At 34.0% G+C, this 25900-nt stretch overlaps 1 protein-coding gene across 1 annotated transcript in view; it reads left to right on the forward strand.

Moving 5' to 3' along the window:
* CPEB2 (cytoplasmic polyadenylation element binding protein 2) overlaps window positions 1-25900 on the forward strand; it is a 64122-nt gene that overhangs the window by 3652 nt on the left and 34570 nt on the right. Inside the window, 3 exon segments of the mRNA XM_032632640.1 lie at window positions 1219-1500; window positions 2263-2352; window positions 10736-10826. Coding sequence (XP_032488531.1) covers window positions 1219-1500; window positions 2263-2352; window positions 10736-10826 — 463 coding nt within the window.

Raw genomic sequence — 25900 nt, forward strand, 5'->3', positions numbered from 1 at the left:
TCCTGAAGAATGGAATATGTCCGTGGTCCCTTAGCTATCCTTTTGAACTACATAGAGGGGGAAAGGGTAGTATATATTAATGATTATATTAGCATTAAAAAAACATTTTTAATAAATAATAGGCACTACAGACCAGGTTTGCAGAAAAAAAATAAGGTTTAATATTAAGAGTGCTTGACTTAAAATAACTTATTGACTTATAGTTAAGTGCACAACCCATACTCCCTTTGGCTAAATGTTGGCACAAAATTATTAAATTATAAGCTTATTGACTATAAAATTGCTAGCAATTAATACTTTTCAAAATCTACAGTTGTAGCCTCTTGGTGAATTTTTCATTCTTTGATGACTTAACTTTTCTTGCTATTGGTTAGAGTTTGGAATATTACTTTACTTTTGGAAATGAATAAAGTTCATGGAGACTTGTATTACTAAGATCTTTACTAGAATGATCAAAGTATATAGTTGTTTATCTTAGTGTATCCACCTATGGGTAATATTAGATAATTATTTAACAGTTCATAGATAATTAAGTGAAGTAAAAACTATGAAAATTTAAAAGAAACTACATTAAAACCGGAATAAAATATCTTAAAAGTTGAATAAGCAGTGCAAAAAAAAAGACATATTTGCTATATTTTCCCTATCTCAAAAGGCATTTTTAATCTCTGCAGTAGAATAACACCAAATGTTATTATCCACTTTTGCAGTGGTACAGTTTGTTTTAGAAACCTAAAGTCTAGATATTTCACTCATATGATTGGTATATTTTAATTGATAACGATCATATTTTTAGTTCTGTGCTTAGCGGAACATGGTTGCTTTAAGATCATAGTGTAGGTTATATCTGTAAGGATCTTCAAATTTAATTTCAATTTTAAAGTATTTTTTTCTTCATATCTGTCATTTATACAGTTCTCTCTAAAGGGGAAAAAAAAGTAACTTCATGGTTCTATTTTAATGAGTGTCATGAAATATCTGCTTGATTCATTATAATTTATGGTAGACAAGAGTATGAAAACTCAGCATTAAATGAATATGTTTTCATAAGCAAGATGTCAAGCTTATTACTTTTTATAAACTAGTTATGATATATTCTGTTGCCTTCATATATTTCATTTTTTTAAGATCATATAAATTCTTAGCTCAGGCCTAAATTTGAATTTGAATTATAAACTCTTTAAATGCTTATAATTTAAATAGATGTATTTTCCCCAGCCTCTTCTGAAACAATCTCCTTGGAGCAACCATCAAAGCAGTGGCTGGGGCACTGGAAGTATGTCGTGGGGAGCAATGCATGGCAGAGATCATCGTAGAACTGGAAACATGGGAATTCCAGGAACTATGAATCAGATATCTCCATTGAAGAAACCGTTTTCTGGTAATGTCATAGCACCGCCGAAATTTACTCGCTCCACTCCATCACTGACTCCAAAATCTTGGATTGAAGATAATGTGTTCAGAACAGACAACAATAGTAATACGCTCTTACCCTTACAGGTAAGAATGGTATGTAAATGGCCTTATTTCTAATGTTAATCTTTCAAAATAGGAAATTGGGGGTGGCAGTAGTAATAGTATGGTAAAATTAACAGATTAAAAAAGAGAAAGCTCTAATTTTTAAGCATATAATTTGATTATCAAAGGATAAAATACCTATACAAAAAATTGAGACTAAAAAAATCTCTAAACACATACTAGAAAATAAGCTTCATAAAGTGTAGAAAACCCTGCTGTATTTCTTAAATTCATATTGAAGCTCTTACTTGGCAGCTCCTTAAGAATGCCTTAATTCATTAATCTTTAACAGGCCACCAAAATGAGTTTCTCCTCCAGTATAGCTGAACTAAAATGTTTCATAATTGTGCATAAATATAACTATGGTCAGCTGTATGTATATTCAAATGTAGTTAGTACAGCTACGATCATGAAAAAATAACATTAGGACTTTTGACATAGAATTAAAATTTGTTCACTGGTTCAGTGACTTTTTTTTTTCTAAATGTGGCCTAATACTTATAATGATTAGACATTTTTTTCAGGGCTTTTAATATTTTGCTGATACTATAGGTTAATAAAGTCCCCTTATGACTATTTAAAATGAGATATTTTTCCCTTAAAACTGTTAGAGGATGGAACAAGGATACAAGATAGAAAAAGCTTTGATTGTTTTTTTCTTTTCATTCTTTTTTTTTTTTTTTTGTGGGTGGGTATGGGGAAGAGAACTGCTTATTTCTGATGAAAACTTCTATGCTATTGAAGGTGAGATCTAGTTTGCAGTTGCCAGCTTGGGGCTCAGATTCACTCCAAGATAGTTGGTGCACTGCAGCCGGAACATCCAGAATAGACCAGGTAGGCTGGACAGTGTATATTTTTCAGGATTTTGGCTAGGAGTTTAGTATTTGTATTATGAGTAGGATTTATTATTTATTTTCCAATTATACCTATTTAAGCATATGTCAGAGAGCATTAAAGCAATTTATTTTTAAAGGGTCACTTAAACTATTTAATGTAAAATGCTTCATTTTTAAATTTAAAAGTAATTCATAATCATTTTGTATGTCCTAAACATAATAAATTTGTTTTTGGAGAAAGGAATCCTATACCCAAGAGCACCTGACTTTAAACATCAGTCAAACTGAACACATTTTATCTCTTTTCAGAATCATTTGCAATTAGGTATAAAATCATATGTTTACTTAACATCTAATCTTACATTTCATAAATGATTTATAAAATTTTTTGGTAAACTTTTTTCATGAAATCTGCTGTATTTGTCTTGAGATGTATTTCTAAGAAAGCCCTTAGTTCAGGTTTTTACCTTTATAAAAAACTTTATAGTATTTCTCTATTCTAAATTTTGTTACTGCTATTATATACTGTCTTCTTCCAAATAATCAATTTCCCATGGAAAAGCTCTGAGTCGAAAAGCTGAGAGTCAGTCTTAATCAAATTACCTTCAAGTCCTTTGTGGTTACAAAATGCTATCTCTCTTCTGCAGATGAAATTTGAATGCATACTGGGTACCAGCTGATGAGAATTATTTCAGGACAAATAGAACACTCAGTCCTCACATAAGAGGATTCTTTCGTACAGAGCCCAAGTTTGAATGAGCATAGACATTGTGGGAGTCCACTGAAAGGAGCTCTGTTATCCTTAGTTACTTTATCAACATGAAATCATTTTACAAGTAAGGACTGTATAAATAGATTAATATTGCATTTGTAAATATCATTCTAACCTGGCAGGTTGGCAGTAACTTCAATAATCAACCATTAGCACTAGTTTTAAACAAGTCCTACCTACTTACCAAAGTAATCCTGCCAGGGTCTCCACTTAGAAATAAATAATTGTCTCATGTAGTTTGTAATTTATTGTCTTGTTAATGTTGTCATGTTATCCATATATTTCTCTTCTCTTCTCTACTCTGGCTCAGGCCATATTAGTGATATTTTTATGGTAGCACTTTTATGGTGTTCAAATTAAATACATAAATGCCTAGGAGATGGTATGTTAGAAGAGGAAAATTATAATAATTTTGAAGGTGGCAAGGGACATGTTTTTAGACAGGAAAGGACATAATTATTTGAAAAGGTTGTGCAGGAAGAAGCAAGAGGATATGTGCAAGGGATATATATCTATGGAGAAAGAAGATTAGCTCCCATGAGGATCCATGGGGGTGGGGGACAGATGTTGAGAAATTAGGTTATTAAGATAGCTTCAGTTGGTAGAATAATGCTAGAGTAGATAGAGGTGAAAATGAAAGGGAAATTTTCAAACTGGGCTCTGCAGAGGTGCCCCTGGGGCTGCCACAGGATGAGGGCCACAGGATTAGGGTGAGCCCTCCCACTTAGACTTCAAAGACTCTCTGCTCTTACCTATTTTATAACCTAGGATTTTAGGTAAATTCATTTTAGGAATAAGGATTTTGATGATAAAGGTTAAGTTTTTTTGGTAAACTGCTAAGATATTGGCATTCCCTGTGGACTCTTGATCCAGAGATGTGATGATGAAGTTGAAGAGAATGGTGAAGAAAAAGATAGTGGAAAGTGAACTGAACTAGAAGGAAAGGAGGTCTGAAACCTGAATCTTCTTATTCTTCCTTTCACAATCTGTGACACTGGATGACACAGTCTATGGGCTTTCATCTCTTGGGGTCATAGTTTCCTTATCTATAAAAGGAAGACCTTGAACTAGATCATGTAAGGCCTTTTTAGCCAGCTCTTATGATTTCTTTCATCTGTTGTGGCCATTTCTTTTGCTCCCTGCTTCCTGCTCCCCCCTCCTTTATTTTTAGAATACAAGGGTCTTGGTTTATTGGGGAGGAAGCAGCCAGCATTGGTCCCAAGCAGTGGAGGTATCCTGTATGACCTCCCACCTGGTCTTAAAAGCAATGTTGTTGTCTCCTTTGAGTACCCTAAGGGTACTTATTATACAAAATTTGTTCTGTGTTTCTATCTTTCCATAAAAGGTTGAGGTATTTGAAGTTGAGGTTCTTAGAAATACAGCAAAAGCTACAAACTGCATTTGGTATCTTAAACAGTTGGGTAGTTCCTCACTATTTGACAAAGTTAAAATTATAGAAAATACTTAGATGCTTAAATATCTGGGTAGATTATTTTCAGTCCTGATATTTTTTCGTCATATGTAACATTTTAATACCAATAAATTTTAGTTAACAAATACATTGTTTAAAAACATTTAACTTTTTTGTTTATTTTGGTCTCAAATTGATTTAAGCCTAAAATGTACTAAATTCTAGAACTAAAGTCTTAATTCTTGTACCTGGCCTTAATTAAATATACCAAGAGCTGGACATGTAATTGAATTTAGTAAATGGGAAAGATTTTGTAGTTTTGTAGCTTTTATTTCAGTTGTATGTAAAATTTTTCAGATTGGCATTTCCTTATTTAAAATGGCCTATTTTTTTTTATGGAAAAGCTTTAAATTTAAAACTTCTTAAAAACAAATGTAAATTGTTATTCACACTTCTGACTTTAAAATGAATGTTAGATAGTCGTATTAATTTCTTTAAGGCTAGCTAAGAATTACTTTTCTTTAAAATGCTATTAGCTAGTTACCCTTGCAAGAAGTCATACTCAAAAGTATAAATTCTAAATTACCTTAAAATTGAATCTTTCAGGTAGATAATAAGGCTACAGCATATTTATTCATTAATACTTGAATATTTTAAATCAAGAGTAAATATACTAGTAGTTGAGGTTATTACTTAGAAGTTTACATATGGAATATCAGTTTTCTGTAAACAAAGCAACATGATGCCTTCAAAATTGTAATATAGCCTGTGAAGCCTATGAGTGTTGGCCCGCTCTCTAGCTGGGGGATTATCTATATATTTAGCTCTAGACTTTTGGTGTTACAGAAGTTCTGCTTGCAGTTTCTGATCATGTCACATAAACTATCTTGAATTAATTGAAGATATTTTCTGCTAATCTTTAATATCCACGCTGTTATGGTAACATGATAAATGATAATGTGGGGACCTCTCAGAAAAATACATTATTTGGAAACTTTATTCACCTTATACAAAAAAAAACAAGACCAAGTCCAATTTTTCATTTAATAAAACATTCCTTAAGTTGTGATTCTTAAACTAGATGAGTTATAGGGACATTAGTTGTTGTCAAACTGTCACACCTACTGAAAATGAGACAGAATGGGACCTGTTATACCTGCTTAAGTAATGGATCCTTTTTATGTTTCCTATCCTTGTTCAGTTCTTTAATTGTACTTGATACATTCTTACCCCAAATATTTTCTACTTACCTTTCCATTTTATTTAACCATTGTGGATACTAGATTAGCTTTGGCCATTTGTGGCTTCAAAAATTTTTTTTTAATTTTTTTTGAAAATCACTGTTATAGTACTTTGTTGAGGATCAGAATAACAAAGAAGGGTCGAGAAATGTATATCCATTGTATATGTGGTAGTACTTTAATTACCCTTAGGATATATGGGGGAAATAGTGTTCTTTGCCTTAGAGAAGATGAAAGTCCAGCTGGATGAGTAAGAAATATCTGTGTGGAACAAGTAGAGAGTATGAGATTGAGAGCCACGTTGTATAGTGAGGCAGAGCAACACATCATCTGCTAATTCGATATAGTGCAATAGCAGAATGTAATGAGAAATGTATAATCAGTGTTAAAATTGAGAACAATATTAGTACAAATTTGCTTTTTTTATTTTAAAGGAAAAATTGGATGACTAAATACAAAAATACAACAAAAGTTGATCTACCTAGACAGAAGAATATATGACCAAGCATTGGTATAACTTTAAATATGATGATGCAGGTTTTTTCTATAATCCACCTCCTTTTTCTTAGGAAGGATACATCACTGTCAAAAGGAAAAGCTTCTACTTAATCACTTCTTTTGAAATAAAACAGGGTTTTGGATATGTCAAAGCAAAAATACAGCATCCCATTAAAAAGTTCCCTTTTAATTAAGTTCAAATTCCTTTTGTTGTATTTTAATATCATTGTTGAACACATTAGTTATTTTCAGCATTTATAATCTTTCTCAGGTCATCCTTTTTAAAATTAGGATGACTTTGTTCTTTCTATGTTTTTCAGTCTTGCTAGGACTTCATTGTTGCTTCCATAAGTCTTTGCAAATTTCTGGGTTGAAGAAAATAATAAAATATTAGAATATAAGAAATTACAGTTTTTCCACCATTGTGTTTTAATTTTTGCCTGTTCATTTTTGTTGTGGGATACTGTAATCTCAGTTTCTGAAAGCCCAGTTAGTTGATTCTTTGCCACATAGCTTTCATACTTAAAGTAGATTTGGGTAAACTTTTCCTGATAGAGATTCTTACTTTTATGAAATATCTTGGCTGTTTTCAAATAGCCATATAGTAATAAATGTAAGTTACATTGCCATGATTTTCCATATTTTTTTAATGGTAATCAGTGTTGGTGCATTTATGGTTACTTTAAAATGGTTTCAGGATTTCCATTTAGTTTTTGAACCAATGGCAGTTTATGTGAACACAATTTTTTCTAATATCCCTATTTCAGAAGAATGCCTGAGTGTTTGTCTTATCAGATTTGTTTTTGTTTTTAATCCCCACACTTTACTTAATGGAATTATCTGTATGTTTTTAACATGAACCTCTAGGTTTCATTATCCAGAAAGTGACTTTTGAGATGTCATGAGCTCTTTGCCTGCTCAAGGCTATTTTGTGTTTAGTGATTTAAAAATCATGTGGGATGCAGCTGATGCTTAATAAAGTATAACTTAGTTAACAGTTTTAAAATAGCTTTGCTGTTTTCTTTGCTGAAGTAGGAGTTTGTTTCATGATGAAAGACTTGATATGCAAAGGAAAATAAGGGACCTTATAAGTGGGCATCTCACTATTTCAGTTGGATGTACGCATTAAGGCTAAAGATATAAATACGTGCAGCTTGTTTTTGAATAAGAGTTATCAGAGTTGACATATAGTGGTCACTGATAGTTATTGAATAGCTTGCTTAAATATTTTCTCCTCATACCTTAAATATTGTCCATGGCATTGACAGTTGTGTAGGATTCTACATTAATTTTGCTGTGCTCTAAAGCAAGAGCATACTCTTTGGAATGGAAGTAGTGGCTGGCCAAAAAAATAAATAAATAGAAGTTGTGTGGGAAATATCATTTGGGTGGTATTAATAGTCACCATTAATTGAGTTCATATGTTGACTAAAGATGGGGCATGATCTGATTCTGTTCAGAAAACATCAGCCTGAGAAGATAGCTCTGAACCATAACACATTTTCTTTGCAAGAATTTAAGTTAAATAGAATATAAAGTATCTAGAATATACTCCATCTTAGAACCTATATGATACAGCATACCTTTTGAGATTTTTTTGCTCAATTACATGAACAATTTTTGTCATGACAGTTTACTTTTTAAATTCTATTTTTTAAAATATTTTTTATTTTATTTTTTTGGCTGCATTGGGTCTTCGTTGCTGCATGCAGGCTTTCTCTAGTTGCAGTGAGCAGGGGCTACTCTTCATTGTGGTGCGCGGGATTCTCATTGCCGTGGCTTCTCTTGTTGTGGAGCACCGGCTCTAGGCGCATGGGCTTCAGTAATTGTGGTGCACAGGCTCAGTAGTTGCGGCTCACGGGCTCTAGAGTGTGGGCTCAGTAGTTGTGGCGCACGGGCTTAGTTGCTCCACGGCATGTGGGATCTTCCCGGACCTGGGCTCAAACCCGTGTCCCCTGCATTGGCAGGCAGATTCTTAACCACGGCACTACCAGGGAAGCCCCTAAATTCTATTTTAAGGACATTTTGGAGCTTTGAATGTAGTAGTACTTAATCTTTCATTGTGTGGTTAGAGATTGAAGTTGATAGCAAGGTTACATTAATATCTGATACTTGTCTCAGTTTAGTTACTTAACATTTGAGTACCTATTCTGCGGAGGATTCTGAGAAGACTTTATAGTCCTTTATAATTACCATTTAAAAGTGCAGTCTTTGCCCTCACTGAGCTAAACTTAAACATTTTGGAAAGTTTTTATGGTAAAGATAAAGTACTATTCATTCAACAAACATTTGAGAGCTAGCTATATTCCATAATTAGAAGGTCCCTACCCCTAATTAGCTTAGAAGTGTAGTGGCAGAGGCAGGAAAACCAAAAAATTAGCTATGAACAAGTACAGTAGAAACACAAAGGTGGACATATTTGCTCATTTTTGCTCTTCTCTATTCCGGTTTTATTTATTATATACTACTTCGAGTCTTTGCTTTTCTATTATTTCTGTTATTCTTAAAGTGGACTTTAGGCATTGGCTAGTTCGACATGATTATTTTATTTTCTAGAAGATGGAACACAGCCTAAAAAGGTTTAGTAGCTTCAGGTTAAGAAGAAGCTCAGTGCTTCTTAAAGTATGGTCTTTGGACCAGTAGTCTCAGTATCACCTGGTTACTTACTGGAAATACAAATGCTCAGGGGCTACTCCAAACTTACTGAATCAGACTGTCGATGAGTCCCAGCAACCTGTGTGTTTAACAAGCCTTCCAGATGTTTCTGAAGCATATTCAAGTTTGAGAACCACTGTTATAGCTCAGTGATTCTCTGTGCCTCCCTCACCAATCAAGATCATTGTTCTAGTGAACACCTATTACTGATGGGTGTGTTATATCTCAGGAGTCTTTAAATAAAAATAAGTAAGGGGTACTAATGTAGGTAATTAGCGATAAAACTCCAGTAAGATCCTCCAAGTCTAGCGCTCTTTCCATTCACTGTTACTTTTCACACTTTCAAATTCTTTGACAGCAACTTGTTTAGTCTACAGTAGTGATTCTGTCCCCCTAGCTTTAAAAAGCTCCCAACCCTGATTTAAACATCAAAGTAGAATAAAAAATCAACATATTCTCAGGAAATCTTCTTATGTTTTTCCTCAGCTTTCTAAAAGATTGGTTCTGGATCTTCTCCGGATTGTGGACTCCTTTGGAAAACTAATGAAAGCCATAAACCTTTTCAGAAAAAAAATATGTGTACATGCATGTACAGAACATTATATATACTCTCACAGATTTCATGGTCCTTCTTGAAGCTCAGAGACACAGGTTAAGAAGTGCCTCATTCTGATTTCTGTGGAAACGTTTTTTCCACTTTTCCAGTTCTTCCCTTTCCTTTTTCTATGTTAATCATTTTTTGAGAGTTAAAAATGGCCTGCCCTGCCTCTCCTTCATTTACATACACTGCACAAGCACACATACACGCACATACCTAAATGAGTGGGGGCTGGCACTGACATATTTTGGGAATAGACTGCTTGGTGATTTGAGGAGCACAGGCCAGGGCTTGCTGTAATGGTTCCCTATATATGTATTTGTTCAAGTATATTGAGTATATATATTGAGCAGAATACAGTATATATTCATGAGCATTAAAGAATCAAATTCCTTGTAGTAAGCAAGTTGAGGGATATAACATTCAGCAAAGAAAACTTCCAACTACACACAGGACTTTGTTCTGAGACTTGATGATATAGGAAACTTGCTGCAATGAGAATTCTTTCACCCTTTTCTCCCCACCTTCCTTTTTTGCAGGGGTGGGTAGAGGGGAGGGAGGATTTAGAAATGCAGAGGCCAATATGTGAGGATTTCAGAGAGCAAGATTTAAATATAAGTATTCTAGATGTTAGTCTTGGTTCCAATATTGGTATTTCATGTTTTTTATTTTTACTGTTTAAGATGTTTATACATTCATTATTATGAAATTCTGACTATTAAATCAAATAACATATGATGTTTGATAGATGTTTAAAGTATGGTGCACTATGGAATTAAGCCCTTTCACCTCAAATGTTTATTTTTCAAGGGCCAGTGTCTGAATTCCTAGATATATGTGAAAAGTTTAAAAGTTAAATAACAACTAAAAATGCTTTCTGTGCATATAACATTTCAGAAATGTTTATAAGTTGAGAATGATAACAAGAGAAATTATTTTACTATATTGCATTAATACTGCCAATGAAATAAGATTGCTTTTGATATGTGATTTTGGAGGTAAATGTATGAAATATATTGTCCTCCAGTACAAGAGATATTGTAGCTTATGAGATCCTTAGTTATTGGTATTGTCTTGGGATGCAAACTGACCAGTAATATTATATTAGTCATATGTCCTCTTTTATGTAAGAAGATTTAGATAGTATTTAATCATCACTTTCTGAAAAAATTGCATAGATTATATTCTTTTTTTCTTCTCTTCTAGGATCGAAGTAGAATGTATGACAGTTTGAATATGCACTCTCTGGAAAATTCCCTTATTGATATTATGAGAGCAGAGCATGATCCTCTTAAGGGTAAGTGATTTTTATTTTCTTATATTATCCACCATTTTGTCTGCTTATCATTTTTCACATGAAAATGAGCACTAAGTAACACCTGTCTTATCTATAAAATTCTGTTTGTTAATAAGAACCCTTGTTTTTATGAAAGGTCATACTTTTTCCTTATTTAGCTTTATGTCAATTTATACAGTGAGAAATGTAAACCTACGTCTCTTGACTTGTTGTTTAAGAAAAAGCCACTGTTTAAAGATGCTCGTCTGTTCACCAAAGGATGAAGAATGGATCTAAAGGTGTTATAGTCACTATTCTAGAATTCTTTCAAATACAGAAGTATTAAAAAATAATAATAACTTTCTTGGAATACTTGCATTTGCAGTTTGCAGTAATTCCATCCTAAAATTGTCCTAGATTAGCTTCCCTTGTCATTTTTCTTCTACCTGTCATATCATAGGGATTTGAAATTGTTTCAAGGTAGAGAAGCTATTCGTAAAAGTTGGAGCAGATTAGGAAAAAAAATCAGCCCCACTAATCTTACACTATCAGTCTCATCACAGTTACAGTTAACTGTATCTGAAGAAATTCCGTTCACATACTTGTTTTCATTTGTCTGCACATTACATGTTAGTAATTATTTTATATTTCTTCATAAAAAATACTCCTTGCCTTTTACATTAATGGTGAAAATCTAGCAAACGGTGTAGACTTGTGATGAGAGATATTAGTTGTCTGTTGCTGCCTAATAAACAATCCCCAAACTTAGCAGCTTAAAACAATAAACGTTTATTACCTCACACAGTTTCTGGGCGTCGGGAATTCAGGAGCAGCTTAACTGGTTGGTTCTGGCTCAACATCTCTCATTGAGTCAAAACCACGGGTTACTTTGTAATCTTTCCGTTTTTAATTCTGTAAAGCCAAGAATTACCTTACAAGAGTTAGCCTAAAAACTCTAGAACTTCAGAGTTGGCAGCAAGATGATGGCTGTGGCTGAGTTGGCAATATTGATCAGATATCTAAACATTTTTGTTCTGATTCTGGATTTTGCTTGTGAAGGAGTTTCTTGTCTATTTCCTTTATTGTTAGAGAAGCTCAGGGGATCATTGGTGATTGTCAGTGATGTGTGATAATGTTAATTCTGTTCACAAACTAATAGTGATAGTTATATTTTGATTTTTGGTTTTCGTTTTTTTGCGAGCAGTTGCTTCTAACTAAAATTCAGCCTAATTTTTTGAGTATCTGTAGTTGAGGGCTTGTTTTTTTTCACTGTTATCCCGACAGTTCCAGTGGCATTTGTCTCGGATCCACTGTTTAAGAATAGAAACCGGCAAGCAGCTTGTGATTATGAAGAATTTCCCTCTGTTTATTTCCTTGCCTTCTGTAGATAGAAAACCCTTAGAAATTCTAATACAAGATAAAGTCAGTATTAACTGTTACCAGTGCATAATTAAAACTTTTTCATTGTTGTTTCTCCCAGTCTTCCTTAAAAAAGCCCTTTGAACATGTTAAGAGAAAACATTAATTATCTCACTATTAATTATCTCAGTTTTTCTTTTTTTTCTAGCCTGTTTTATAATAAAAGTGGAGGAAAACCTAGAAAGAAGACTTTGAAAAAGAAAATGGAAGCAGCATAAGGCTAAGAGGAATTTAGTAATTAAAAAGCTCAAGTTAATTCAGCATTATTTTGTTAGAAAAATTATCTTTGGATGTGGGAAGGGGAAAAACATGCTTATCACCACCTTTAGGAATCATGGTGACAAATCTCTGTTTCTAATTGGAGTATTTTATGTTCTACACTTATTATGACAGGGAACAGAGGAAAAAAAATAAAAGAAAAAAACATTTTGAGAATGCTTCTCCACATAGAATTAAGAAATAAGACTGGTACTTCTGCCAAATTGCCATCATATACCTTTTAAAAATTATCTTGATACCAAGTGCTTCCACTTGTTTTTTTCTTTTATTACTAGTACAAATTTCCCTGCCTTCTGGGATATCATACTGTGTATCTTCCTCCCCACACTCTGATCATTACACATCTTCTTTGTGCTGGGCCTCAGTAAAATCTGCGAAAGCAAGGTTATGACAAATAGGTGAAACCAATCCCTGAATTTGCTTCTCCTCCCTTCCATTCCTGATCTTTAGGTCATCACTTCAGCCTCTGTCCCATCTCTCTTATGTTTTCATCCCTTTCAGAAAATTCTATTCTCTATTTAATATAAGGAAATTCTTTTCTTTTTTCTAAAAAACAGAATGAATCATATTTTATCCTTCTAAAATATTTTCAAAAACACCAACCATTTGCTTTGTCTTCCTTATGGGATCTAATGAACAAGGAGAAGGGAGTTGTGGGGTAAACTTGAAAAAATAAAAATGAATTTCTTATTTCCCCTTGTGTTAATGGTGAAAGTTTCTAGAAAATTTTCTGTATGAACTTGAGTAACGAAAGATCATATTAGTTCTCTATTGCTGCATAACAAATTGCCCCCAAATTTAGTAGCTTAAAGCAGCAATAAACATTTATTGTCACATGCAGTTTCTGTGGGTTAGAATTCAGAAGCACTTTGGCTGATTGGTTCTGGTGAGAATCTCAGGAGGTAGCAGTCAGGATATCAGTGAGGCTGCAGTTATCTGAAGGCTTGACTAAGGCTGTAGAACCCTTTTTCAAGATGGCTTACTTACGTGGCTGACAAGTTAGTGCAGGCTGTTGGTAGGAGAACTCAGTTCATCACGTGGACCTCTCCACAGTACTGCTGGAGTGTCCTCAGAGCATGGTGCTGGATTCCCCCCAGAGCAAATGATAAAGCTCAAGGTGAATGCCCCAGTGTCTTCTATGATTTAGCTTCGGAAGTCTCACACCATCATTTCCATGACATCCTACTAGCTACATAGGTCAGCCCTGCTCAGTTGGGGAGGAGTCTGCTACTCAAGAGCTGTGGCTACTAGGAGGCAAGGATCAGCGGAGGCCATCATGGAGGCTGCCTTCCACAGAGATGAAAGGCAAAAACCAAATTTGCATTTGGTTCTACTTCTCTAAAGGAAAAGAGAAAGTACTTCAGGTAAGAGTTAATGTTGATAGAAAAGCAATCAAAGAGCTCTCCGGAATCCAAAGAAAGTATATGGCAGGTTACTGACATGACTGATAACTGACTAATTATACTAACAGAAGGACCCTCCCACCCCCACTTAAGCCCAGAATGCAAGCCTGATGGTTTTTACAAGTCAGTAGGTCATTGTTTAATGTTAAGGTCTTTATAGTCTAGCATAGCAGGTGGAAGGGTCTTATCGAGGCTCTAAAGATGTGAAGTGATGGCAACCAAAGATGGGGCTCTGAATGTATTTTATTCCACTTTTGTTCCTTTTATTCTACTTTTGTACCATGCAGTGTCCAAGACCCTGCTGTGCATTATGTGAAACAAACATGGTCTCTGTTCTTGTGGAATGTACAGCCTAAGGGGGAAAGAGAGACCTTATATGTGTAATATACATAGATACATAGAATATACTAATATAACATGTATACATGCAATACATGCAGATTATGTATGGATATAGCTACAAGTGTTAGAAATAGTATAGAGAGAGGTTATAAAGTGTTCAAGGAGGTAATAAGCGGAGGTACCTAACGTAGCTATGGAGTAAAGAAAGCTGAGACCTGAAACCTGAGCAGCACAAAGCTGAAAAAATATCGGGGGGGAAAGTATCACCTAGACAAAGGGACCAGGTTGTATTTAAGAGCTCATCACAACTGAGGAACTGAAAGCAGACTGGTCCTGGCATAGATTGTTCAGGGCTTCCTGATGCTGGCTGGGTATAACACCGCTCAGCCAGTCCAAGGGTGGGGGGGAGGGGGGGCTGCTGCCTTTTCCTCTGTACTGTGAACAGTAACACACTGTTTTATACTTTCCTTAGTACGAGTGGCACTGACTGATCTGTTTTATTTATTCTGCAGTGGTTTCTCACCATGAACCTCCTATTTTCTGATGACTGTCTTGATTTTTGACAAATATTTTCCTTTTCAAAGAAAGGACAAATATGACTCTTTTAATGGTTAAAGTAAATCATGCTTTGCCAAGTGCAGTTCTGTGATTCTGCAGTTTTGTGTTTGCATACCTATTTTAAATAATCTGTGATCTTTTTATGTATGTGTGGGTCAGTGCATTCCCCTTTAAACAAAAGAACAAGACAGCGATTATTGTTAATCTCTCTTCCCTCTCTGCCCTCAGCAATTTACAAAAAAGGTCTTACTGTGTAAGCATTTTTACCAAGAATTGCTTACCCCCTCCTCCAAAGCATAAGGGAGAACAAAATTAATTTAAGCGCATAAAAGATCATTTGAGAACAGTAGGAAGAAATGTAGCTTATATAACAATCTTAGGAGGATCTGTCTCAGCAAGTCACAATGCCTTTACTAATGTTCCCTGAACAATTCAGGGGAATTCAGGAAAAAGGATTTAGAGCGTGATTTTACAATACCAACATATTTTAGAAGTGGATGCCTTTAAAATGTTTTTATTTATTATGTGTTTTTATATATCTAGCATCATTTTTATTACTTGACTGCTAAACTCCTATTCTAAGACTCCTGAAGTAAAACTCTCTGCTTATTTTAAGGAAAATAACCCCTGAGAAAATAAGGAATGACTTCTATAAGGTGCTAAGTGGTCCTGGTAGTACCAAGTAAATTCTTGCTGCATTTCTTCGAAGAAGACAGTTCTCTTTTCCCTCTGATTCCCTTTGCCTGCCTTAGTATAAAATTGAAATACAGAGCCACAAAATAACTTGTATAAATTTCTAAAAGTCTGGTGTGAGAACTTACATTTTGAACTTAAGAACTTCTAAGCTGGACAGAGGTTCTCAAACTTGGAGAACATGTTTAATGGGCAGGTTTCAGGGCCCTGCTCCTAGAGATTGTGCATTGCAGACTATGTAACGAGTACACTTTGAGAAACTCTCGTATAGGAGAACAAGATCAAGGAGATCTATGAAGAATTTTTAAAATTTTAGTGGAATTTATTAAAATACATCAGAGTGAAAAATAAAACTGATACCAATAATATCCATGCCAAAGTAGTTACATGGCTCCTCTTAAACTGCCCTAGCTTATTCACTCTGACAGAGAGAGGCATGCATTTCTCAGAACCAGTTTTGCTTTTCCTCAGCCACTTGTGGTTCCTGAGTCAAAATTTTCACAAGTGCCAAAAAAAGTATACAACAAAAATCATTTCATTAGAATGTCTTCAAAAAAAGATAATTAAGGATGAATTGCTATACATGCTTTCAGTTTTTCAATAAAATGTTTCCTTTTGTTTTAAAAAGGAGTAAGTAGAATTTACATATTCTTTTCCCTTTACTTCATTGATTTTTTTTTCTTTTTCCTGTAGATCACTGGCCTTTGATAAAGAGAAAAAAATCATTATCTTTGGAATAAATTATATTTATATAGAAGCCATATACATTTTATTATATGTATTCTGACTTTAAGAGATATCACTGTTGTGACATACCTGATACCTTTACCCCCAGCTACTCAGAATTTAGTTCATCTTAAGGAAAGTACGATTTACAAGAGTTTACCTTCTGTCGTAATGCCTGCAGATTGAAAAGGAAATTTTGAAAGTGTGGCTGTAAAAGTTCTTGTTTCAGAAGACTTATTTGAAATATGGTATCATGGATAGAGATCTTAAATTTTTATTTCTTTTTAGATATGTGTCTTAATTAGCAAAAATATTATTAAATTTAGAGTATAGTTGTTATTTCTTCCAAGCATCTTTGAATATTCAACTAAATGATCTGAGTTACATCAGACTGCAGTTCCTTTTTTAAAAACTTAAACCCATCACACAGAAATGACAGTGAATTTTCTTAAAAATCACATTTATTCAGGGAATATATGTGTTCATTAAAAGCTTGTTATTCACACAAAGCATCTTTCTTAGAACTTTAAACATGGGCTTCTAACTCTTATTTTTAAATTGAAAATAAAAACAAGAATACTTTCTATATAGAACTTGCAGTGATAAAAGCAAGTATATGGGATAACTAGGCCTATGAATTTTAGCTGCTTATGGTATTTGAAAAGGATCTGAGAATCTCTAATGAAGGCTTTTTCTCCAGAGTATAGGACTTTATCCTTTTGAAAATGTTTTTCTTATTACAAAGAGTAGTATGTATTCATTAAAAGAAATTTGGAAAAACTCGGAAAACAAAAGTTTTGAAATCATCAATAGTTCCACAAGCTAAAATAACCACGTTTGATATTTTTGGTGTAACATTTTTCTAGTCTTTTCTCTTTAAATATATAAGCATAAGATATTTGAGATATTCCAATGTTTACCTTCCCTCCAACCGGGTTAGCTTTTAAAAAGTTAGTTAAGAAAAATATATGTACATAGATTAAAAAGTGAAATAGTGCCATAAGACTTACAGAGCTAAAAATAGAAATCTTTTCCCTCATTCTTCTCTGTTTACTTCTGATTCCTGTTTCCTAGATGTAGCCACTTTCAACTTTATTTTACCAATTCTTCATGTAATTATTTGTAAATATTAAGTAGTGTATGCTTTATATTTCCTACATTTTAGGTATTATCTTTTGACTATCTACTTTAACTTACCCATACCCCAACATTTTCCCTGCTCTGTCCTCTCAAAATTATTTTAGGACCACTTTTGTTTAAATTAGAGGGTATATTTACTATGATAATACAGATATTATTCATAGGTGCACTTCATATGTTTTGTACTATAACATTTTCTTTTTCATATAACTTTCTTTTTCCTGGAATTAATCATGTCTCTTTTGGTTTGTTTGGTTAGTTTTCTAAGTACTAGTCACTAATTCATCCCAAAATATATTTATAGAACACAGAAGCTTCTCTTAATACATGTAAAAACATCAAATAGTCATTTAGATTGTTTTTTTTTTTCCTGCTGTTGTAGGTATCCTTGTAGCCCACTGTAACTGTCATTTTGGGACTTCCCTAATCCCAGGAATTCCTTTTTCCTTGGGAATTCATGTCCTGATCTCCATGTGCTTTCTTAATGGTTTATGCATTTGTTTTATTGGGCCTGTCTTACAGAACCTTCCTTCAGACGGGATATAAATTTTGAGACTTGTATGTACGAAAACATGTTTATTCTACCTACATAAGATGATAGGCTGGTATGGAATTATATATTAGTAATTTAGAATATTGAAAGCAATGCTTCATTACTTCCAGGGCTACTGTAAATATAATACCATTATAAAACCTGTTCATTTGTATGATTGATTGATTGTCTTATTTTCTGTTTTTAAATTTTTGCTTTTTTTACTGGAAGCTTTTAGAATATTTTCATGCCTGTGGTTCTGAAATTTTGTAATAATGAATGCGGGTCTTCCAATGTATGGTGGTGGGGAAGGATTTACCTACCTGTCTTCTTCCCTTGTCTTCTTTCCTTTCTTCCATCTTTCCTTCCTTCCTTCCATTTCATTGTTTTATTTATTGTACTGTACATTCATTGAGCCATCCTATTTAAGAGATTAATTTCCTTCAGTTCTTAGAAATTTACCATATTTCTTTGATAATTTCTTCCCTTCTATTTTTTATGTTACCTCTTTCTGAAATTCCTGTTCTTGAAATATTAAGCCTCCTATACGCATCATTTGCTTTTCTAATTTCCATTGCTTTATCTGTTGTTTTGCTTTTGGAAAGGTTTCCTCATCTCTTATTTTCAACCCTTCTAACGATTTTTTTATTTTAAAATTTTTCTCTGAACAACTTTTAAGACCCTCTTTAAAAAATTCTGAAAACGTTCCTATTTTTATTCTTTGATCTTATTTCTCTGGAGTATTTATCTTTAAACACTGTATTATACTTTTGAAGATTATTTTTCCATTTCCTTGTATTGTCTATGCTTCTTTTAAGTTCCTCTTTTCTATTTGTTTGTTTTCTCATGCTGGAGGCTGTCGTCAAATATTTCATGATCCTTTGCTGTCCATTCATTTTTTTTTTTTTTTACATCTTTATTGGAGTATAATTGCTTTACAATGGTGTGTTAGTTTCTGCTTTATAACAAAGTGAATCAGTTATACATATACATATGTTCCCATATCTCTTCTCTCTTGCATCTCCCTCCCTCCCACCCTCCCTATCCCACCCCTCCAGGCGGTCACAAAGCACCGAGCTGATTTCCCTGTGCTATGCGGCTGCTTCCCACTAGCTATCTACCTTACGTTTGGTAGTGTATATATGTCCATGCCTCTCTCTCGCTTTGTCACAGCTTACCCTTCCCCCTCCCCGTATCCTCAAGTCCATTCTCTAGTAGGTCTCTGTCTTTATTCCTGTCTTACCCCTAGGTTCTTCATGACATTTTTTTTCTTAAATTCCATATATATGTGTTAGCATACGGTATTTGTCTTTCTCTTTCTGACTTACTTCACTCTGTATGACAGACTCTAGGTCTATCCACCTCAATACAAATAGCTCAATTTCATTTCTTTTTATGGCTGAGTAATATTCCATTGTATATATGTGCCACATCTTCTTTATTCATTCATCCAATAATGGACACTTAGGTTGTTTCCATCTCCCAGCTATTGTAAATAGAGCTGCAATGAACATTTTGGTACATGACTCTTTTTGAATTTTGGTTTTCTCAGGGTATATGCCCAGTAGTGGGATTGCTGGGTCATATGGTAGTTCTATTTGTAGTTTTTTAAGGAACCTCCATACTGTTCTCCACAATGGTTGTATCAATTTACATTCCCACCAGCAGTGCAAGAGGGTTCCCTTTTCTCCACACCCTCTCCAGCATTTATCGTTTCTAGATTTTTTGATGATGGCCATTCTGACCGGTGTGAGATGATATCTCATTGTAGTTTTGATTTGCATTTCTCTAATGATTAATGATGTTGAGCATTCTTTCATGTGTTTGTTGGCAATCTGTATATCTTCTTTGGAGAAACGTCTGTTTAGGTCTTCTGCCCATTTTTGGATTGGGTTGTGGTTTTTTGTTACTGAGCTGCATGAGCTGCTTATAAATTTTAGAGATTAATCCTCTGTCAGTTGCTTCATTTGCAAATATTTTCTCCCATTCTGAGGGTTGTCCATTCATTTTTAAAGATAAGACAGAAATGGTGATTGGAAACTGTGTATGTAATTAGGGCTTATAATCTAGCGAGCATTACTGTAAGTCAATCATGGAACTATTACAATGTTTGTATTCATGTCTTTTCTTTTGGTCTGTGGAATGAACCTGGATGTATGTCTTCCATTCTTCTGCCTGGGAGCTGTAGGCCTGTCTACTTCTAGCCTTCTTCGAAGAGCCAAAGAAGGGGCTGCGTGTCTCTCTGGTTCATGCAGAAACTGACAAGCAATCATCAGCCTTCTTGTTTTCAGTTCTACTCATATCTACTCTCAGTGATAACCAGAGCTTCTTATTTCTGAACCTTTCCAGGTTTCTGCTATAGTAAATGGCTTGTTTGTTGATAATCTTCCCCAGGCACACACCAGTTTTGCTTTCAGTTCTTTCAATGATTTCTGGTCTCCAGAGTCAGCTACCACTCACCCATTCATGTTCACAGCTTTTGAAAATGTTGATATGATTCTTCTGTGATCTCTTCCCATTCCCTTTGTTCTAATGTGCTGTCATTTTAGTGGTTTCAGAAAGCAGCAGAGATGAGCACATGTGTTCAGTCCTCCATGTTCAGCTGGAAGTCTCTGTAACCCCTAGTCCACTTACCTCCTTAGTGAAGCCTCCCTAACACTATAGTCAATAGTAGGTTACTTTGGTAAAGATTGTTAAGGAACTATATTTGTTTTTAATTTGAGCACCTTTCTCATTTATTTTTGATTCAGTCAGTTTTTTTTTTTTTTCAGTGTATAGAACTTTTCACATGATAGTGTGTCATGGGAGCAATGACCACTTCTGTTTTTGCTTTATTTTTAATCAGCATCTGTTTCAGTGCCAAGCAAATAGAAGGGGCTCAATAAATTATTGGCTGAATGATTAAACATTTTTCCACAATAATTTTTTATCATTATTTGTTTAGAACTTTTAAAATTATTTACACACATGTAAAATAGTTTGTATAACCATTCCCCTATAGTTGGACATTTAGGTATTTCAATTTTTAAATAAAACTCAGTGAGCTCTTTCTGAGTTTATATATATAGAATAGACTTAATACATTTGTTTTTGAGGCTCTAGATGTATACTGCCACTTATTTTTAAGTTTTATGCCAGTTTGTACTGCCACTGATGATGTTTGATTGCCCATTTGTTATTCTTAATATTATTTTTGTTAGTAAACCCTTTTACAGTTTAAAGTTTTGTGACCATTAGTGCAACTTGATTTTAACATTAATTGCATATATCAGTTAGTACCAGTTTTATTGAAGTAATTTTACGATAATACATTATCTTACCAGATGATTAATGACTGGTTTAGCCTTTTGTATTTTTTTGTCTTTCTTTGTGGTTCTACTTTACTTGAAATAAACTTTTTGATATTCTGTGTTCCTTGATGTTTCTTAATATATTTTCTGGTATTAATTGGATAAAAGTTTAAAAAGTTATAAATAATTATTAGGTGAAAAAAATATGATGAGATCCTGAATTAAGAGTTAGTTAACTTGATTAATTTTCCTGGAAACTAAAGTAGATTGATGGCTTTTATTAGAGGTAGTTAAGGAATGATTCTGTTGCTTTCTTGGGATCTGGATCTAAGGGTATTTTCTACATTTGTATGATCTTATTCGTAGGCTTTTATGAGGCATGCATTGAGATTTGGGAGTGAGGTCAGGAATGACTGTCCTACCCGTAGGATCTGAGCAGAGATTGGAGTTATTCAAGGTTGGTAATGACCACATTCTGAGTGGCTTTTACCAAGCTTCCTATGAACCATTTTTTTTCCTAATTAGATTTCAAAGTAAAGGTGAAATGTAGATAATGAAAAAAATATGAGAAGAGTGTACCAAACCAGTGGGAGCGCTGCTTTATTTAAAGCATATAAAAAGGAATTTTTCGTATTAGAATTTTTCATTTGAGGGTGTGTGTTTAATATATGTATACAGTATGTAACATATCATTTATTGAGCACTTGTTATATGCCAAGCACTGTTCTGAGGACTCTACATGTATGTATTAACTTATTTAATTCTCACAACTAAGGGTAGATATTTACCCTTAATTTACAGTTGGATGACTGTGGTGGCTTACTAACAATAATTGTCTAAGCTCCAGTGCTAGTAAGTGGTAGAATTTAATAGCTCTTGAGTTTGTGCTTTTAACCACCACACCATACTGCCTCTCTTACTAGTTGGTTTAATGTTCTAACTCAAACTCTTTATGATTCTAATATGTGATTTAAATGTTTTTATTTTTCCTATTAAAAGGAGTTGGCAGAATGTGTGGCATTGTTCTTCAGCAATTTTCTCATCAATAATGAGGCATAATTAACTGTGAATATTGGGGCTTTGGAGATCATTTTTTGGATGTATTCATTAAGAAAAAGAAAACAGTCGTGGAGAAGGGAAAAATTAATCTTGGCAAAAGCAAAAAGCAAGACTTGTCTTTTTCCCTCCCCTCCCCATATTTAAGGGGTTTAGAAATGAACTGATAAAAGCTTGTTCTGTGATTTTTTCCATTCACTGAGACAGTGTCCTTTCCATGCCCCCAAATACAAACATATATTTAGGTACTGTGCTTTAGATTGAGCTTATGGTTCACATAACAGAATGAGCTATTTCATTCATCCATTTAATAAATATTTGAGTCTTTTATGTACTAAGCTCTGTTTTAGATGCTAGAGTAGGGAATAAAAAAGACAAAAAAAGACAAAGTACTGCCCTTATGCATCTGTTTGAATGAAGGATAGAGACAACAGGAATCAGTGCTATGAAGGAAGAAATATAGTGTCAAGGGAATAGAGAAAGAAAGAAGCTGCTGTTTTAGACAGGATGGTCTGTGATAGCATCACTTAAAGACCTAAGTGAAGTGAGAGGTGCAAGCTTTTGTCATATCTAGGCAAGTGCATTTCAAACAGAAAGGAGAGGAAATAATACGGATCCTGAAATGGGAATATGCCTAGTATGTTTACGTAATAGCAGAAGCCAACGTGGTTAGAATGGTAGAGCATGAGGGGCCAGATATTTATTCTAAGTGTGGGAGGGTTTTAAGCAATAAAACAACATGAGCTGACTTAGGTTTTAAAAGTATCACACAGACTGCTGAATGGAGACTAGACAGGTTATTCTGGCAGTCTGAAGGGATGGGGATGGCTTGGGCCAGGGAGACAGACAGTGAAGGAGCTGGTGAAGAGCAATCAGGTTGATCTGTATGTTGATAATAGAACAGTTGACAGATTTATACACAGATTAGACAGAGTGAGGAGAAAAGGTAACCCAAGGTTTTGGGATGAGCAAACTAATGGAAAAAAGTGCTATAATACTGATCTGGGGAAATATGGAGTTGAGGTAGAGAGTTGCAGTTGCAGTCATCTGCTTGGAAATGACATATGAAGTTTTGGTAGTAGATAATATCACATAGAGAGGCAGTGTAGAAAGGGAAGTCCAAGGAGTGAACATTGGGGCTTTAGCATTTAAAGGTTGAAAAGAGGAAGAGGACATAGCAAAGCAGACTTCAGGAGTGGCTGCTGATAGAGGAAAACCAAGAGAGTATGGTATCTGGGAAAGGAAATAAGATGATACTTCATCAAATGGACATCTTCTTGTTAACTAGAGGCTTTAAATTTGAGAATACACAAACATTAAGAGATGTTGAGGAAGTGATTGCTTCATTTTATCCTTTCCAATTCATATTTCTGTAACTTAAAAGAATGTTTAAATCCAAGGAAAAAGTGAAATAAGAAATGTTTTAATTTTATCACTATTTGGTAAGTTCTTTTTATTGGTAGTAAGTAGTTTAGAGAAAGAACTCATATGTTGATATATATCAATAAATGTATATATGTGAATAGTATAATATTGACTTAACTTATTGAAGGTCTTTAAATACTGCTTTGTTAAAATTTTAGTAACTGGTAATTTGTCTTTATAGTTAGTAAGTTGTATGCAGTTGTCATATTTCTCAGTGTTTTTTGATGCTCTAATATGCATCTGAAATGGCTAACATGAATTGTCTTTTTATATATGTATTATGTATATTAAAATCATAATAGACGAATAAGACAGTTTTTGAGACTGTAGGTCCTCTAGTTATTCACTGACACCTAAGAATAAATATATATTTTTCAAAATCGTTTATTTTAAATTTTATAGTATTTTAATGTAAAAGAAAAAGTACCAAGAGGTAGTATATACCGATTACTTATAGATATGTTAAAAACACCATTAAATTATTATACTTTATCATATTTTCACAATAATAAATAATAGCCCAGTTACCTAAAATTCAATTTGCCCAAACTCATTATTAGAGGACTTTATTTGTAAGGTTAGTTTCTTCTGGTATGACAGAAAACTCGTAAGCAGCTTAAACAACATAGAAGTTTTTTTCTTTTACATAAACATAACACTCCTAGAATCAGTACTGTGATTTTCATGGATCTAGGGTCCTTCTGTCTTGTTGTTCTGCTATCCTTCACACCCAGCTTCTGCCTCATGATCTAAGACAGCTGATTCAGTTGAGCCGTTGCTTCTGCATTCCGACAAGCAGGAGAAAAGGTAAAAGAAAGGGGGAAGATGTTCCCTTTTAAGGATACCTTCCAGAAACTTCACTTACCAATTTTGTTTTACATCCTGTTGGCCACATCTTAGACACATGGGCATACTTAACTACAAGAAAGGCTGGGAAATTTACTTTCTTACTCTGGGCAGCCCTGTGTCTGTCCATTTGGGTGTCCTAGTATCGACAGAAACAGGTGTTAGTCTACAACTACCGGTCTGTGCTACAGGCCCTTAGATAATAGGGAGAAATTGGTTTTATAGCAATGTGGCTTTTTTCTATTTTTCTTTTCTATATTAAAGTATAAGTTAGCTATTGTGCTACATAATTATTCTGTGAATATTTTTAATGGATGAATTTACCCTACAACCAACCATGCATACTTTTCTCCAGGTTATTTTATTAGCTAGGAAGTCATTATAAGATAGTGACTAAGTATGGAGCTAATCTGCCTGATTCGAATTCTGCCAGTGCCACCTGCCAGTGAGGTAACCTTGGGCAAGCTATTTAACCTCTTATGGCAAAGTTTACCTTCAAGTGGGAAGATAATAGTACCTAACTCACAGGATTATTATGAGGGTTACATAATTGGTTGTAAAGAATTTAGAAAGCTCCTGGCACATCATAAGCCCTCCAGTGTTAGTTATTACTACCAATTGGCAGGTTCTTAATTAATACTATCCCATGTAAAATACAGCTGTGAAAGTTGACTTGTAAAGATGTATTAGTATTTCACTGCAGTAGAGGAAAAGTAATTGGGTAATTTTAAAACAGTCTAAATTTGCTTATTTCATTTTTGAATATTTCATTAGTTATAGTGAGAGATTTTCTTCTTTGGAGAATTGTATTTTAGTACGTATTTACAGATGTATATCCATTTGCAAATAGATATCTGTCTTTTGAACTTTCCACATAAGGTGTGCCTTTTAGTCCATTTAGAGACCAGAAGTCAAAAAACTATTAGTAATGAAAATATCTTGTTACCTGTGTCTTGGGACAAATAAAGTGAACAGTGAACCTTTTAGAAGATAATTATGTGGCAATTGAAAGTTGAGTATTTTGAAGTGGAACTAGTCTTAAGGCTTTGCTTAATTTACTTTTCTTGGAAGTCTTACTTGAATCCCTGGGCTTGGTTAAGTACTCCTTTGTGTTTTTTTATATAGCATACTGTACATAACTCTTCACACTTGGCAGAGTTTATTGAAATTGCATATTTGTGTCTGTCTCTCCTACCACATCATAAGCAGAGACTGTATCTCACTCATGTGTGTATCCTCAGCATCCTGCACTATCAGTATACAAGTATATGAACTTGTTACACTGATCAGAGCGATACAGGTTGCCACTTTTGTAGGGATTTTGATTTTCAATCTCTAGTAAGAAATAACAGTGATTTTTTTCATGACTTTAAGTTGTTCTGTAAA

This window comes from Phocoena sinus, chromosome 5, assembly GCF_008692025.1.
Source record: "Phocoena sinus isolate mPhoSin1 chromosome 5, mPhoSin1.pri, whole genome shotgun sequence".
Classification (NCBI taxonomy): domain Eukaryota; kingdom Metazoa; phylum Chordata; class Mammalia; order Artiodactyla; family Phocoenidae; genus Phocoena; species Phocoena sinus.